Source organism: Humulus lupulus, chromosome 1 (genome assembly GCF_963169125.1).
Source record: "Humulus lupulus chromosome 1, drHumLupu1.1, whole genome shotgun sequence".
NCBI classification, from domain to species: domain Eukaryota; kingdom Viridiplantae; phylum Streptophyta; class Magnoliopsida; order Rosales; family Cannabaceae; genus Humulus; species Humulus lupulus.
The window spans coordinates 78,508,027-78,522,151 of record NC_084793.1 but is presented as its reverse complement, the minus strand read 5'-3'; the positions used below and the strand labels follow the sequence as shown (position 1 = coordinate 78,522,151).

Genomic DNA, 14,125 nt, shown 5'->3' with positions numbered 1-14,125 from the left:
TGTGTAAGGGGTTTAGGTCTAGTCTGGTTGGCCCAGCCCTTCAATGGTATACAAACTTGCTTAATAATTTTATTGCTTCTTTTGCTCAATTGACTGATGTTTTTGTAGAGCAGTTTGCTAGTAGCAGGAAACTGGAGAAAAAATCAAATGACCTCTACAGAATTAGATAGAGAAAGGATGAATCTTTGAGAGATTATGTAGCAATGTTCAATGCTGAGAAGGTTTCAATTAAGACCTGCAATGTGGACACAGCCGTCATAGCCTTCCTAAAAGGCCTTCTGGTAGAATCTGACCTTTATAAAGAGCTAACTAAATATCCTTGCAGGAAAATGGAGGATGTTCTTGCCAAAGCATGGGCTCAAATCAAATGGGAGGAAGACGAGTCTAACAGACAATCGATCTCTAACTACTCAAATTCTTGTGAGAGTCGGGGTCCGAAACAAGTAGAGCGCAAGTCATCTTATCATGTTGAACCTTATCCAACCAACAAATCCAGACCATTTCAAGGTGGTGGAAGAGCTCCACCCCAACGATCTCGTGATTATCAAGAGAGAGGACAATCATCCCAAAGGTTTAGAAGTTACCAAGACAAAGCACCAATTCCGAAGTATACTCTGACTATAGACCATGTTGAAGTGGTTGCTGTGATGAAAGGCATGGGAAATAAAGCCAAGTGGCCTGGAACGATTCAAAAGCCAGAAGCTCTGAAGGATATGACCAAATGGTGTGAATTTCATAGCGATCACGGACACACCACATCTGAATGTATAGCACTCAAATTTGAAGTTGCAGGACTCCTTCGCCAAGGACAACTACGTGATTTTCTTTCTGATAAAGGCAAAGCAACCATAGCAGAAGGAGACAAAAGACAAGAAAATCCACCTGAACCCCCTCAAAATGCAAGGATTGTAAATGTGATTTCAGGAGGATCATAAGTTAGTGGTATTACGTCTTCACCAGCTAAACGTCATGCACGTGAACCAGTCAACAACCAAGGAAAGCCTAGAAAGCCAGAGACAGTCACTGAACAAACCATCAGCTTTGTCAACGATGAAGCCACAGATTTGCTTCACCCTCATCCTGATGCTTTAGTCATTTCATTATATATTGCAAATTGTTTCATTAAACGTGTATTGATCGATAATGGAAGTTCTGCTAACATTTTATTTATCAATGCTCTCAGGGACATGAAAGTTGATGAGTCAACAATCATCTGAAAATCTACAATCCTAATCAGGTTCAGTGGCGAGCAGAAGCACTCAATTGAAGAGATCAACCTCAATGTTTGGGCAGAAGGAGTAAACCTCCAGACCAAGTTCATTGTTGTTGACTACCCTTCTTCATATAATGCCATCCTTGGCCGACCATGGATCCATGAGATGAAAGTTGTGCCATCCACATACCACCAAGTGGTCAAATTTCCAACATCATGGGAAGCAAAGCAGATATCGGGGGCACAAAAAACAGCGCGAGACTGTTATCAGAGCACTCTGAAAGAAAAACAATCCACCTTATAGCAACTGCAACAGTCAAATACAATGATTGCCCCAGATGAGCCTAACATGGAGGAGCTTGATGAAGTGAGCATTAGCAAGGAATTCTCAGAGCACAAAGTTCAAATCGGAGGCAAGCTCACACCAGAACTACAAGCCAGATTAATTGAATTTCTTATTAAACACCACGACTGCTTCGATTGGTCTCACAAATATATGACATGTATAGACCCTAACATTGTTATGCATAAGTTGCACGTAGACCCCGACTTCCCTCCAGTCAAGCAGAAAAGCAGGAAGTTTGCTCCGGAACATAACAAAGTGATCAATGAAGAAATTCAAAAGCTCGTCGACATTAGATCAGTTAGAGAGGTCAATTATCAAGACTGGTTGGCCAATGTAATTGTCGTTCAAAAAAAGAATTGGAAATGGAGGATTTGCAATATAAACGTGCATATACCAGACATCACGTGTCTGTTCTATTCCTGAATTCTCATATACGTAGTATAAACATGCGTGTTCAGACGTCCCACACCTGATTTGGGCCATGCGACCCATTACCCATCTTTACCTATTGATTTGACCACACTTCACTGTAAGGTTTAGGAATTAATCATCAGTGTCACATAAATGACATGATGGATGATTTGATCACGGGATGATCCCAATACCTACTCAGAGATCAATCTCCTATAAATACCAAAACCCTGGGTAGTGCAAGGGGTTGGCTTCTTCTTGTAAATAAAACACTTTGTAAGAAATAGTAAGGAGAGATCAATAATATCGACTGGTAGACTAGGGGGATTTTAACCTCCGAACCACCTAAAAAAGAAGTGACAATCTTTTCTTTGCAATTAGTTTCCACATTCTCAATTAATATCATTGTCATATTACGGTTTATCAATCAGTACTAATCCATCCTATTTATTCGTATAATTATCTGTTGGCAAAAAACCACGTCAACATGGTATTTTTATCACTCTTTTTTTAGACATCTTGTCTGCAAACATACGTTGCTCTTCGATCAAGTGAGTCAAAACAGTAAAATTAATTCCAACCTTCTCAAGTTCTCGAGTTAGAACAAGGATGTGAATGTGTTCAAGGGATTGAAGTTCAGAGACACCTTCGTCTTTACTTTCTTGTGATTTTTGCCGACAATCTTTGGGAAGAAACTTTTTGAAATTACAATGCTCCTCTTTTATAGATTCAATATCCTCAATAATTTGATCAACGAGCTCGTCTGTGTAAGGTTGAGCAACAAGATCTGTATCTGCACTAGAAAATATACATCAACATTAATAAAACATACATAGTCGTCCCAATAAAAGCACTCAATTCAACACTCACTCAAGATACGCCAAAAGAATGGAAAACTCATTTCAACCCCCGGCTCAAACAAACCACTACCTCTAAAGAAGCAATATGCTTCCTTCCAGGCTGAATCATCAGCCTTAGTCAAACTGGTTACAAATGGTTTTTTCCTAGAGCGACAAACGAATTGTACTCGACCCTTCTCTTTATCGTGCTCTTTAGCATAGTAAGGTTTCCTAAAAATTATGGGATCTACTATAATACTAAACCTTTCAATGAGGCGTTCAAGGCTTAGGAGCAGTCTCCAACTATTTGGCATAAGTTGCCCAGGAGATATTTCATAGAGACAATGTATCTCAGTCACCAAAGGAGTGAAAGGGAATCGAAATCCACAATCAAAAGCTGCCTTATAAAGACACTCCCAACCTCCCATATCCCAGTCAGTCATCTCATAAGATTTAGGCAATCTCATTTCCACATTTGAAGGTATATCTTAGGCAAATCTCCAGTTTTGCAAATCTCTACTTGTCAAGGTACATTAAGGGTTTATGTTAAGGAACCCAGTAGGATAACCGGAGCACTAAACCTGACATTCATAATGTTCACCACCTGATGGACCAATCATGAAACCTATTGTCTCTGGCTCCTCTCCATTCCCAACAACAAGTGTTGCGCCCATATCTATTTTTTCACAATCCGGATTTTTGACAAGAGTAACTCGGTCAAATGGAACCCCCATTGGGATCCCATCACTCTCAACACCCTCAATCAGACAATTTGACAAAGACTTCTTATTGTTCTCCACTGTATTGCCCATATATCTCATAGCATGAGAACTCCGCTCTATAGCAAAGTCTAGAATCATCAATTCAAAACTCTACATTCACCATTAGTGACAGTTCAATACTTGGACTTGGGCATATTTTGCTTCAGTCAACCTAAGCAAATTAATATAAGTTAAAGAGCAGTCAACCTCCGTGGTCAACCATCACAGATAGAAGAACTCAATTCAAAACTAATTATTAAACACCCTCAGTCAATTTTTACAAGTGAAAGTGGGAGAGCACCCACAGTCAATTTTTACAAGCGAAAGTGAGAGAGCACCCACAGTCAATTTTTACAAGTGAAAATGAGAAAGCACACACAGTCAATTTTAAGCAAAAATAAGAAAACATCAACAATCAATTTTCACAAGTGAAAGTAACATCATTCAATTGTTACAAATGAAAGATAGCATCAGCAATCAATAAAATGGCACCTGCAGTCAATTTTTACAAATAAAAGTAGGGTAGCACCAGTAGTCAATTTCTTCAAGATAGTACTTATAATCAAATGAAAAATAAACACTAGCACTCAAAGCTACCAATTAATCAAAATCAAATATATTCAAGAGCTAGGCCCACAAACAGGATCAAAAAGCTAAGCCTTGTCCAAGCTTAAAGAACAAATTTTGGGATAAACCCTAAACCCTCAAGCATTCTAGAAATCAACGCAATGATTCAAACAATCAACAACAATAAAAAATTGCAGAGAGAACTAACCTCAATACAATGAAAATGAGCTCAAGCTTCAAATCCTTCAAATTAGAAAGAGAGACCCAAATATAAGAAAAATAAAATAGCTCCTGGAAATGCCTAGTGAACTGAAATAATATTCTCCAATATGTGTATATATACATATCTATATACATAAATACACACAAGTTTTTCAAAACAACAAAGTTCAACAGAAATGGGCATACAAAATCAAAGTCAACCCCATCTCATGACTTACAGAAAATTGCCAAAGAGAGAAACAAATTCAGAAGCCATGTTTAGATTAGTGCATGCAACGACTGAAGAAGGAGCCCAATCGCCAAAAATTTTGAGGTAAGCCTCATTGATCCTTTGGGTATCTGTCTGAAATAATATGAGTATATTATATTATCGTACGGTCCTTTGGGGTTTTTCTCTATTGGAGTACAAAGTATTGATGTAATGATATAAATGCTACTTTTAGACCTTTTGAAAATATTAATAATAATAATAATAATCATAAATATTATTATATATATGTTGATAGTGGGTCATGGCCCATAGAAAAAAAATAATTGTGTGAAATATTATAATCATCTACAGAAAAGCTATTTCTTGAGTGATATTGATTGAATAGATATCTCATATTGAGTGGACACCTAATTTTACAAATTGACTACTTTTTGTACAAATATTAATTATAAATTGACTGCTACATCCTTCTAGAATTTCCATATAAAATGAATGCTACTTATTATATTGATCGAGAACTACAATATGTTCACAAATTGACTGCTATTTATTTCATTGCCTGGCACTCCACTAATGATATTTTTCTAAATTGAGTGATACTTATTTCATCTGCTTTTTTAAAATAATTGCTAGAAGTTATTTGATTGATACCTACGCCATGAGTCATAAGTTGACTGCTCCAATTTATCAACTCGCTTGAACGCAACACCAAGAGACAAAAAATGACTGCTATGAATCCTGCATATTGACTGTTGCAACTTATATTCTCACTCAAGAGAATGCTATACCACAAGTCATCAAATGAATGCTTGTTTCATTAATTGACTGTTACTATCTCTAAAACATTTTTTGAGTACTACTTCCTTCTAGAACTATATAAACTGAGTGCTACTTATTATATTTATTGAGCACTAATACAATATGTTCACAAATTGACTGCTATTTATTTCATCGGTTTTGGTAAATTGATTTGCACTCCATCAATGACATTTTTGAAAATTTACTATTTATTAATTTAACTATTACTCATTTCATTAAATTTCAAGATCGACTCCAGCTTTCAAACATGGATTTGAGTGCTCTATATTATCAAGGACCAAAGAATGAAATACAGGATGACACCATTCACGCTTCAATGCTCAAATCTAAGAATTCATGATCAAATTTAATTATGACTTGAGCTCTCAACATGACTGTTACTATGAAAGCAAGGGACACCATTCCCTTGGACCAAGTTTCTCATCTCAACCGCTCCTTAAAAAGCTTGACTGGTCATAATCAAAGCTTGCCTACACAAACTTAAATGACACAGAATATCGTCCGCACTTTTAACACATGCTAACATGCCCCGCAAAATGGGACATGCACCACATAATACAACAATCATGTTTTAGAGTGCCAGAGCATTTAACTGTGCCAGTCGAACGTCCATTGACTTAACATAGAAAACAACCGGCCGATCAATTTATTTCAATATGGGACTTCAAAATTTGGGCTTTTCACAAATCGAAATTATAGAGATTATTTGAGCACTAAAATTTATACTCTTTAACTCGAGATAAACTCAACTCAAAGAGTAGGGACAAAATTGTAGAGGCAATAATTAGGCTCAGGCCCAAAGTCTTATGTCAACACACATGCGTTATTGACAAAGAATGCTCAAATAAGACCGAATTGGGCTATCTGACTATCCTAATGGTACAATCACAAGACCAAGCTCAATAGGCCCAAAACAATATGGTCAAGTCATACATTAACATTTACCATGACCCGACATTGAACTCAATGATCCGACCCACACCCAAGACTAAGTCTCGTCACTCATCAAATGGACTGAGAAGTGGGTAGTCAAACTGACCACGTGGATAACGATCTCCCTCATAAAGTGGGAGAAGAGTGCTTCCAAAGGAGAAGGAGGGGTCATGAGTAACGTTCTTCCACAGCTGCCTATAAGAGCCACTCTCAGTCACTGGGAGGGGCAGATCAATCTGAATCATCACAACTCTTCTCACTTACAACATTCTCTCTTTCTCTCTGAAATTACATAATTATTTTCGCAATCAAGATAGGGGGTAACTTAGTTCAGCCATTCATTTTCCATTTTCATTATTGCATTGTTAACAAGCTTACTGACATGACCGTCGAGTCCCTTCGGTCGGCACCATCCCGGTGTCCCAAGGTTTCCCAGTTACTCTCTTCTTTGTTCTACAAGTTGTCGGTGCCCGCAAAAGATCATCTTCAATTGATTGTGGATTTCAGCATCTACACCATTGCCAAAGAAGATGAAAATAGGTCCTAAAATAGTTGATTATATTTTCATTGGCTATGCGCAAAATAGCAACGCATATCGATTTCTTGTACACGAGTCTAAAAATATTGACATCCACAAGAATACAATAATGGAATCCAAAAATGCATCGTTCTTTGAACATGCATTTCCTTGTAAACCTAATGGGGATGGACCAAGCTTTTCTAAACGAACATTTGAGGCTATGTATGAGAATATCCATGATCAAGAAATAGAAGAAGAGAGTGAATAAGTCCAAGTAGAGCCAAGACGAAGCAAAATGGTAAGGATAGAAAATTCTTTTGGACTAGATTTTCTAACTTATATGGTAAAGGCAGAACCTCGAACATATAAAGAAGTTGTGAGCTCTACTGAGGGTCCTTTATGGAAGGAATCCATAAGAAGCAAAATTGATTCCATCATGCAAAATCACACTTGGGAACTAGTTGACCTCCCTCCCGAATGTAAACCTTTAGGGTGTAAGTGAATTTTCAAACGAAAAATGAAAATAGATAGAACAATTGATAAGTATAAGGCTAGAATTGTAATAAAAGGTTACAAACAAAAAGAAGGTCGTGACTACTTTGACACGTATTCTCCTGTGACGAGAATAAATTCCATAAGGATGATTTTGGAAATTGCCGCATTGCGAAACCTTAAAGTCCACCAAATGGACGTAAAAAGTGCATTTCTAAATGGGGATCTTGAGGAATAAATCTACATGGACCAACCCGAGGGTTTTGTAGCTTCAGGAAAAGAAAGGAAAGTGTGCAAATTGGTAAAGTCCTTATATGGACTTAAGCGAGCTCCAAAACAATGGCATGAAAAATTTGACAGTGTCATGATGACCAGTGGCTTCAAAATCAATGAGTGTGACAAATGTGTTTATATCAAAAATACAAAGGATGGATATATTATTCCTTGTTTGTATGTAGATGATATACTCATTGTCAGAAGCAACCAACGAATGGTAAAATCTACCAAAGATATGTTGAACTCAAGGTTTGACATAAAGGACATGGGATTGGCTGATGTAATTCTAGGAATAAAGATTACAAGGACACCAATTGGACTTAGTTTGAGTCAGTCACACTATGTGGACAAGATTCTTGACAAATTTGGTAAAAATGATTCTGGTGTGTCCAGAACACCAATTAACATAAGTCATCATTTGTCCAAGAATAAAAGCGACAGTTTCTCTCAAGCAAAGTATGCTAGAGTGATAGGTAGTCTAATGTACTTGATGAGCTGTACAAGACCAGATATTGCCTACACTGTAAGTACTTTAAGTCGATTCACGAGTAATCAAGATGTTGAACACTGGAAGGCAACTACAAGAGTACTTAGGTACCTACGGTATACTTGTAACTATGGATTGAAACATACTAGAGAACCAACTATTCTTGAAGGATACACTGACACAAGCTGGATATCTGACATCCAAGGTTCGAAAGGTACTAGTGGATATGTGTTCACTCTAGGTGGCGCAGCTGTTTCATGGAAATCCTCGAAACAAATTGTAATCACTAGATCCACGATGAAATCCGATTTTATAGCTCTGGATAAATGTCGTGAAGAAGTAGAATGGTTGTGTAATTTCTTGGAGGATATTCCAGAACGGCCTAAACTTGTGCCTGTAATATGCATATATTGTGATAACCAAGCAACAATTGGTCGGACACAAATTTTTTTGTATAACAGTATGTCTAGACACATACATCGACACCATAATATCGTTAGACAACTGATCTCAATGGGAGATATCTCAATTGAATATGTGAAGTCAAAAGATAACATTGCGGATTCGCTAACCAAAGGGTTAAACAGAGATCAAGTTGAAAAAACATCAGAAGGAATGAGACTTAAGCCCAAAGGAAATTAAGGTCGATATAAAGGAAACCCAACCTAGTTGACTAGAGAACCCAAGATCGAGGTTCATTAGGACAACCTAGTTATTGAGACCGAGTAGGATCATTGTGGGGGATTACCCCTACCCGTTCCAATGGTGAAACAATGATGCCCGTTGTAAAAATGGTTAAGTGATGGACCCAAAACGGGTATGTTTTAAAAATTTATCCTTGCAAGCGCACGAATCGTATATGAAATATAGTGTTCGTGTAAGCACGAGATCGAACCCAAAGGTGTTGTCTAAAATCGAAAAGAAAACTATTTTAAACCAAAATTAATAAATTCTAACCTAGCTCCAAAGATTAATGAGACTTTGTAACAATAAAAATAAAATAAAAGATAATAATTAAGAAATTAAAGTCAATATATAAACATAAATTAATAATAGAAATCAAGATAGCAAAAGAAAGATTATTAAGATAATAGAATCCACAAAATATAAGTTCAATAATATTTAAAAGTACATTGATTCCCAAATTTTAGTGATAGTTAAAATAAATCAACTATCATTTTCTAAATAGATTTGTAATTTTAAGCACAAATTACTTCTAAAAAGATGTTGACCCAGATTTTGGTCAACTGACACGGAGTCAGAATATGCTTGATGTGAATGAATGTGTTGACAAGAATCGAATGACAAAAAGTAATAAGAACACGATATTTTATAGTGGTTCGGCCCCAGGATCTGGTAATGACCTACGTCCACTTAGACTGTTATTGATATAAGAATCAAATGAGTTATCAAAGAACAAGGGTTCAATGAGTTTTACTAACCTCTGAAGAACAATACAATATTCCTAGGAGAATTATTCTAGTCTCAAATAATTCAAAACCAAAAGTCCCTCCCTTGAGCTATCGTTTTCTATTTATAGGCTCAAGGGGGATCACATGATTTTGTTGCCGATATTCTCTCCTAAATAATTGGATACTCAGGAGATTGTGTGAGTTAAATTCGGGATCTACAAAGATCTTTATAGTAATATTACATTGTATGCGGAACCATCGACCAGACTGGTCGCAGGTAAGACTGGGCTGCTTACTGCTTCTAATACGTCTTCTGGTCGATACACTAGCAGAGCTCTTCCAAGTGTCAGCCACGTGTCCAGGGATCAGTTGCCACGTCATCAATGCCAATTTTTTGGATAACATTTGCCCCCCAAGTTTATTTATTATGAGCAATAAATAAACTTTTGAGCGAACGACCCTTCGGTAACCTCACCATGCATGTCAGAACCCTTCGTGTGTCCTTGGAAAAAGCAACCTACTCCTGTCTAATCATGACCTTTCGGTTCCCCAGTAATAATTCGACGGCTATTCCGCTTCCCCATACTTCGAAAAAGGGAAACTGATGATTACACCTTTTTTATGCCACAGACAAACTTATATAACATCTCCAAACTTCCCTTTTTCTTTTTACGCACGCCATTGCCTTCTCAAGAAACCCTAAAAATCTTTAATCTTCTCCGGAGACCGTTCTTCTGCATTTTCAAGACTCAGTCCGAGAGTTCCTTGATTTCCGAAGACTCTTTTCCAATCTCCACGACCATTTTCTTGGTAAGTTTTTGAATCCTTATGCTTCAAATTTTCATAATGCATGCTTCTGTATGTTGACTGTTTGAGTTCATCTGCTTCTGGTTTGAGATGCTTGTGAGTAGAATGTCTTGTAGGCAAAAAAGGTTACGAGTTAGTTTAATAGTCGGGATCATGCTTTTAGGACGTAAAATCGAAGTAAAAATTCGATCTTTAGGCTAGTTGGAAAATAGGTTTTTCCCGCCATAAGGGGAGTTGAAAAAGCTTTTTTGAAAAACTTTTTACTTTCATCCTTTGATCCGTTTCTCAAACTGTTCGTGTAGAAGGATTTAGCTTTTTGTTAGAATGTTGTTGTATAAAAGCTTGACTTTTATACTCGACCAGCGCCATTCTAAAAAGCCTTTAAAAATTCTCTATCCTCACCTCCCCATTCTTCTGTTTGCAGACCTTGATGCCAGATTTGTGGGGAGGTGAACAGCCCATCGACGATGACCTTCTCGCCGAGCTGCTCGAAGGCGAAGAACAACCGACTGACCGAATCCACGAGATTCCTTTTTCTCGATCCTCCTCCAGACCTCGTCCTTCTCCTCCTCAAATGGCTCGTTCCAAATCCGTAGGCAAGAAAAGACCTAAATCCGACGATAGTCCAAACCATCCTGCCCAGCCTGATTCACAGGCTAGGGTTCCTTCGACCAGTGGCCGAAACAATCCTGATCCTGACCCTAACATCCAAACTAGAGCCCGCCCTCGCCATCAGAATCTGCCTGATGTCGAGTGGTATATCTCCCCGACCAGCCTTGTGACTCCCAGGATGCTTGCCAACTATCTCAGGAACTATCCTCTCACAGGGGTCAACCTCAAAATTCCTTCTGCAGACCAAAGGGCTAACCTCCCTGGAGGTGTATACAGTGCTTGGTCTCGGTATCACATAGAGGCGGGGGCTAGCCTCCCTCTACATCCTTTTTAACAAGGGGTGGCCGATTATTTCAATGTCGCCCCTTTCCAGATTACTCCAAATGGATATAGAATGCTGGCCGCACTCTATATCCTGTACAAACTTAAAAATTGGCCAGAGCCTACCCCCCATGAGGTCAATTATCTCTTTGACCTTAAGTCCAACCCGCAACAGTATGGGACAGGCTTCTTCCATCTTTGTCACCAGGAGACAAACCGAAAGTTCCTGAGTGCCACCACGCACATATCCAACGTGGGGCAGTACAGCAAGGAGTACTTCCTTACGCCGGACCTGACCAGCAACAACCTGGCCTTCGCTCGAGGAGGTAAGTGCTGTTTTACTGGTCGATACTTTTCAATCATCGAAATTTCCTTCATCTTTCTTAAAGTATACTTTGTTTTTCAGGCCCATGGTTACGTCCGACCCCAACACCAGACATGGTGTTGAGGTCCAATGCATTGGCCAGGATGACAGATGCAGAAAAAAGCGTCAAGTCCCTAGTTAGTGATAAAAACCTGAGGCTGTTTGACCTCCTGGCTCCTCGCCATGAAACAAGAGGACCCGTGGTAGCCGATGCCACTGCCGAGGGGGTTCCTGAGCAGCAACCTCCTGCGTCTCCTCCACGAAGGAGGCCGACAGGGGTTACAATCAGGGAACCCACGGGCAATCCTTCTGTAGAAGGGCCTTCTGCTCCCCAAGGCAAGGGGAAACAAAAGGCCAAAGAGCCAATTGTGGACTTGGGGGAATCCTCCGATGAAAATGGTACAGTAAATTTGCTTTTAAATAGCTTGCCAATTCCCTGTCACTTGTTTGACGGGGAGGGCAACTTTACATATACTCCAAATCTAGGGCCAGACTTCTTCATGCCAGATAGTGAGTGTGTGACTAATAGAGTCAATAGTATAGCAACCAGTAGTTGTAGCTCGGGTATTAACTTTGTGACCTTATTTTCTGTTGGATAAAGAGTCTTCATCTGCCTTTATCTTTACCCTTTGTTTGTGTCTACCTGTATGCAGATATGGCCACTCCCAACGTCTTCGACCTATACCAGGCTGAGGAGGAAGAGGAAGTTCCTCAGCTCCGGCGAAAGTCGTCAAGGAGACACAACGGCGAAACAAGCAAGGGACCTGCCAAAAAGAGTCGAACAGAAGACCCTCCCAAGGACGTGCCAACTGGGAAAACTTCTGCTCATCCTCCGGCTCCTGCTGAGAAGCAGACTCCTCCTGCCCCGTCAAACCCTCCGGCTGTGCCCACCAAGGAACAAAACAAGCGGGAAGAAACTCTTGGGGCCAAACTCTTGAGCCATGCCTTACGAGCAGCCAAAGACCGTCTTGCGCACATCTTGAAGAACGACCGCATCAAAAATTCAATGGTTGAGGCAGAGAGTATGGGGGTCGACCAAATTCTGAACAGGACCCTGAACGAAATAGCCAGCGTAAGTGCTTCTTTATCTTTTTGGCCTTAGTCTTTTATTCTTTGCAACAGGTTCTAACTTTTTCCTTTGTTCACAGGCTTTTCTATCTGCAACTGCTACTCGTACCCGTGCCCAAGCCTCTATCGAACAGGCTCGGGCAAAGGCTATCGAGAGGCACCAGGTGAAAGCGGCCGAGGAACTTTCGGCTGCAGAGGCCAGGCATGCAAAGGAGTTGGAGGCGATGGTTCAGCAGAGGGATGTCGCGGTGACAAAGCTATCGGAGGCTAAAGCTTCGAAGGCAGCTATAAGGAAGCAGAGGGAGGAGTACCAGGAGTCCAGCCGAGTCCAATTTCGAGAATGCAAGAGACTGGGCGAGGAGCTCAAGTCCAAAAACGAGGCCATCACCACTCTTGAGAGCCAAGTGGAGCAGTTGAAGCTTGACAACTCCAAGAATCTGGAAAGGTATAAGAAGATGACGCTCCAGTGTTTTTACAACTTCTGGAAACACAATCAGGGCGCCGACTTCAGCTATCTTTCAGAAGATGTTAGGACTGCTGAGCTGGCTCGCTGCACTGCTCAACTGGCTGAAGAGGAGGCCGGAGCAAGGATCCTTGCTTCCCCAAGCATTGCTGGTGCAGAGGAAGAAGGAGTCATTGAGGACGCGACCAATCAGAATGCTAATAAAGACCCTCCTGCTCCCAATGCCTCTTGAGCTTTATTATTTTTTCTTTCTTTTGATTACACGACCCACGGGTCGTGATGTAAAGACAATAACATTTTTGAGTTTGCTGCATGGGCAGCAAACTTTTCCTTTTATTTAAACAGTTGCATCCAAGCAATGATGCTTGCGATGTAAAAGATTGCATCATGATGCTATAATATTTTCATTTATTATAACATTTGTCCGTATGACCGAACTTAGCATAGTACTTTGGCTTGATTTAACAAAATATAAAATTTGAAAAATACTCTAAGTACCTTAGCATGCTTTCACTCATTTTGTTCATGTGTTTACATACCTCATGGTACGCTTTGCTATCGATATGCCTTATATGCCCCCCAAGTGATCGAGGAGCTTTAGGTCCTTGGTCACTTGCCTTGACCATGGCCTGTTCGAACATTTCTGCTCGGGTGAAAAAGTAATACTTGTAATACAGCAAAACAACACACGTAATGAACAAATACTTGTAAATATAAATTTACAAAGGTTGGCAAGAATGACTGGTTGCGCACAGTCCCTTATAATCTCGTATTAAAAATGGATTAAACATGTCTTTACGAGTGATTCTAAAATAGAATCTTACATATACGAGCGATTAGCCATACAACGTGGCTAACCCTCTTTGCAAAACTTGTAAAAAGTAAAATTTAATACAAGCGAGTCCTTTAAAAAGGACTGTTCACTGATAATACTTGCGCAGGAGTTCTCCATTCCAATAACGTGGAACGAGATCTCCGTTT

The 14,125-nt window shown here is 39.5% G+C and overlaps 1 protein-coding gene and 1 long non-coding RNA gene across 2 annotated transcripts; one reads left to right on the top strand and one right to left on the bottom strand.

Moving 5' to 3' along the window:
• The first annotated feature begins 203 nt into the window (after positions 1 to 203).
• Positions 204 to 935, top strand: LOC133817047 (uncharacterized). The gene has a single exon (XM_062249436.1). The coding sequence runs from the start codon at positions 204 to 206 to the stop codon at positions 933 to 935; it is 732 nt and encodes a 243-aa protein (XP_062105420.1).
• A 1,400-nt stretch (positions 936 to 2,335) lies between these two features.
• Positions 2,336 to 4,739, bottom strand: LOC133811286 (uncharacterized). The gene is made up of 3 exons (XR_009882919.1): positions 4,578 to 4,739; positions 4,346 to 4,380; positions 2,336 to 2,763 (listed from the first exon to the last, which is right to left on the bottom strand). It is a non-coding gene; the product is annotated as an uncharacterized LOC133811286 (long non-coding RNA).
• Between the last annotated feature and the right edge of the window lie 9,386 nt (positions 4,740 to 14,125).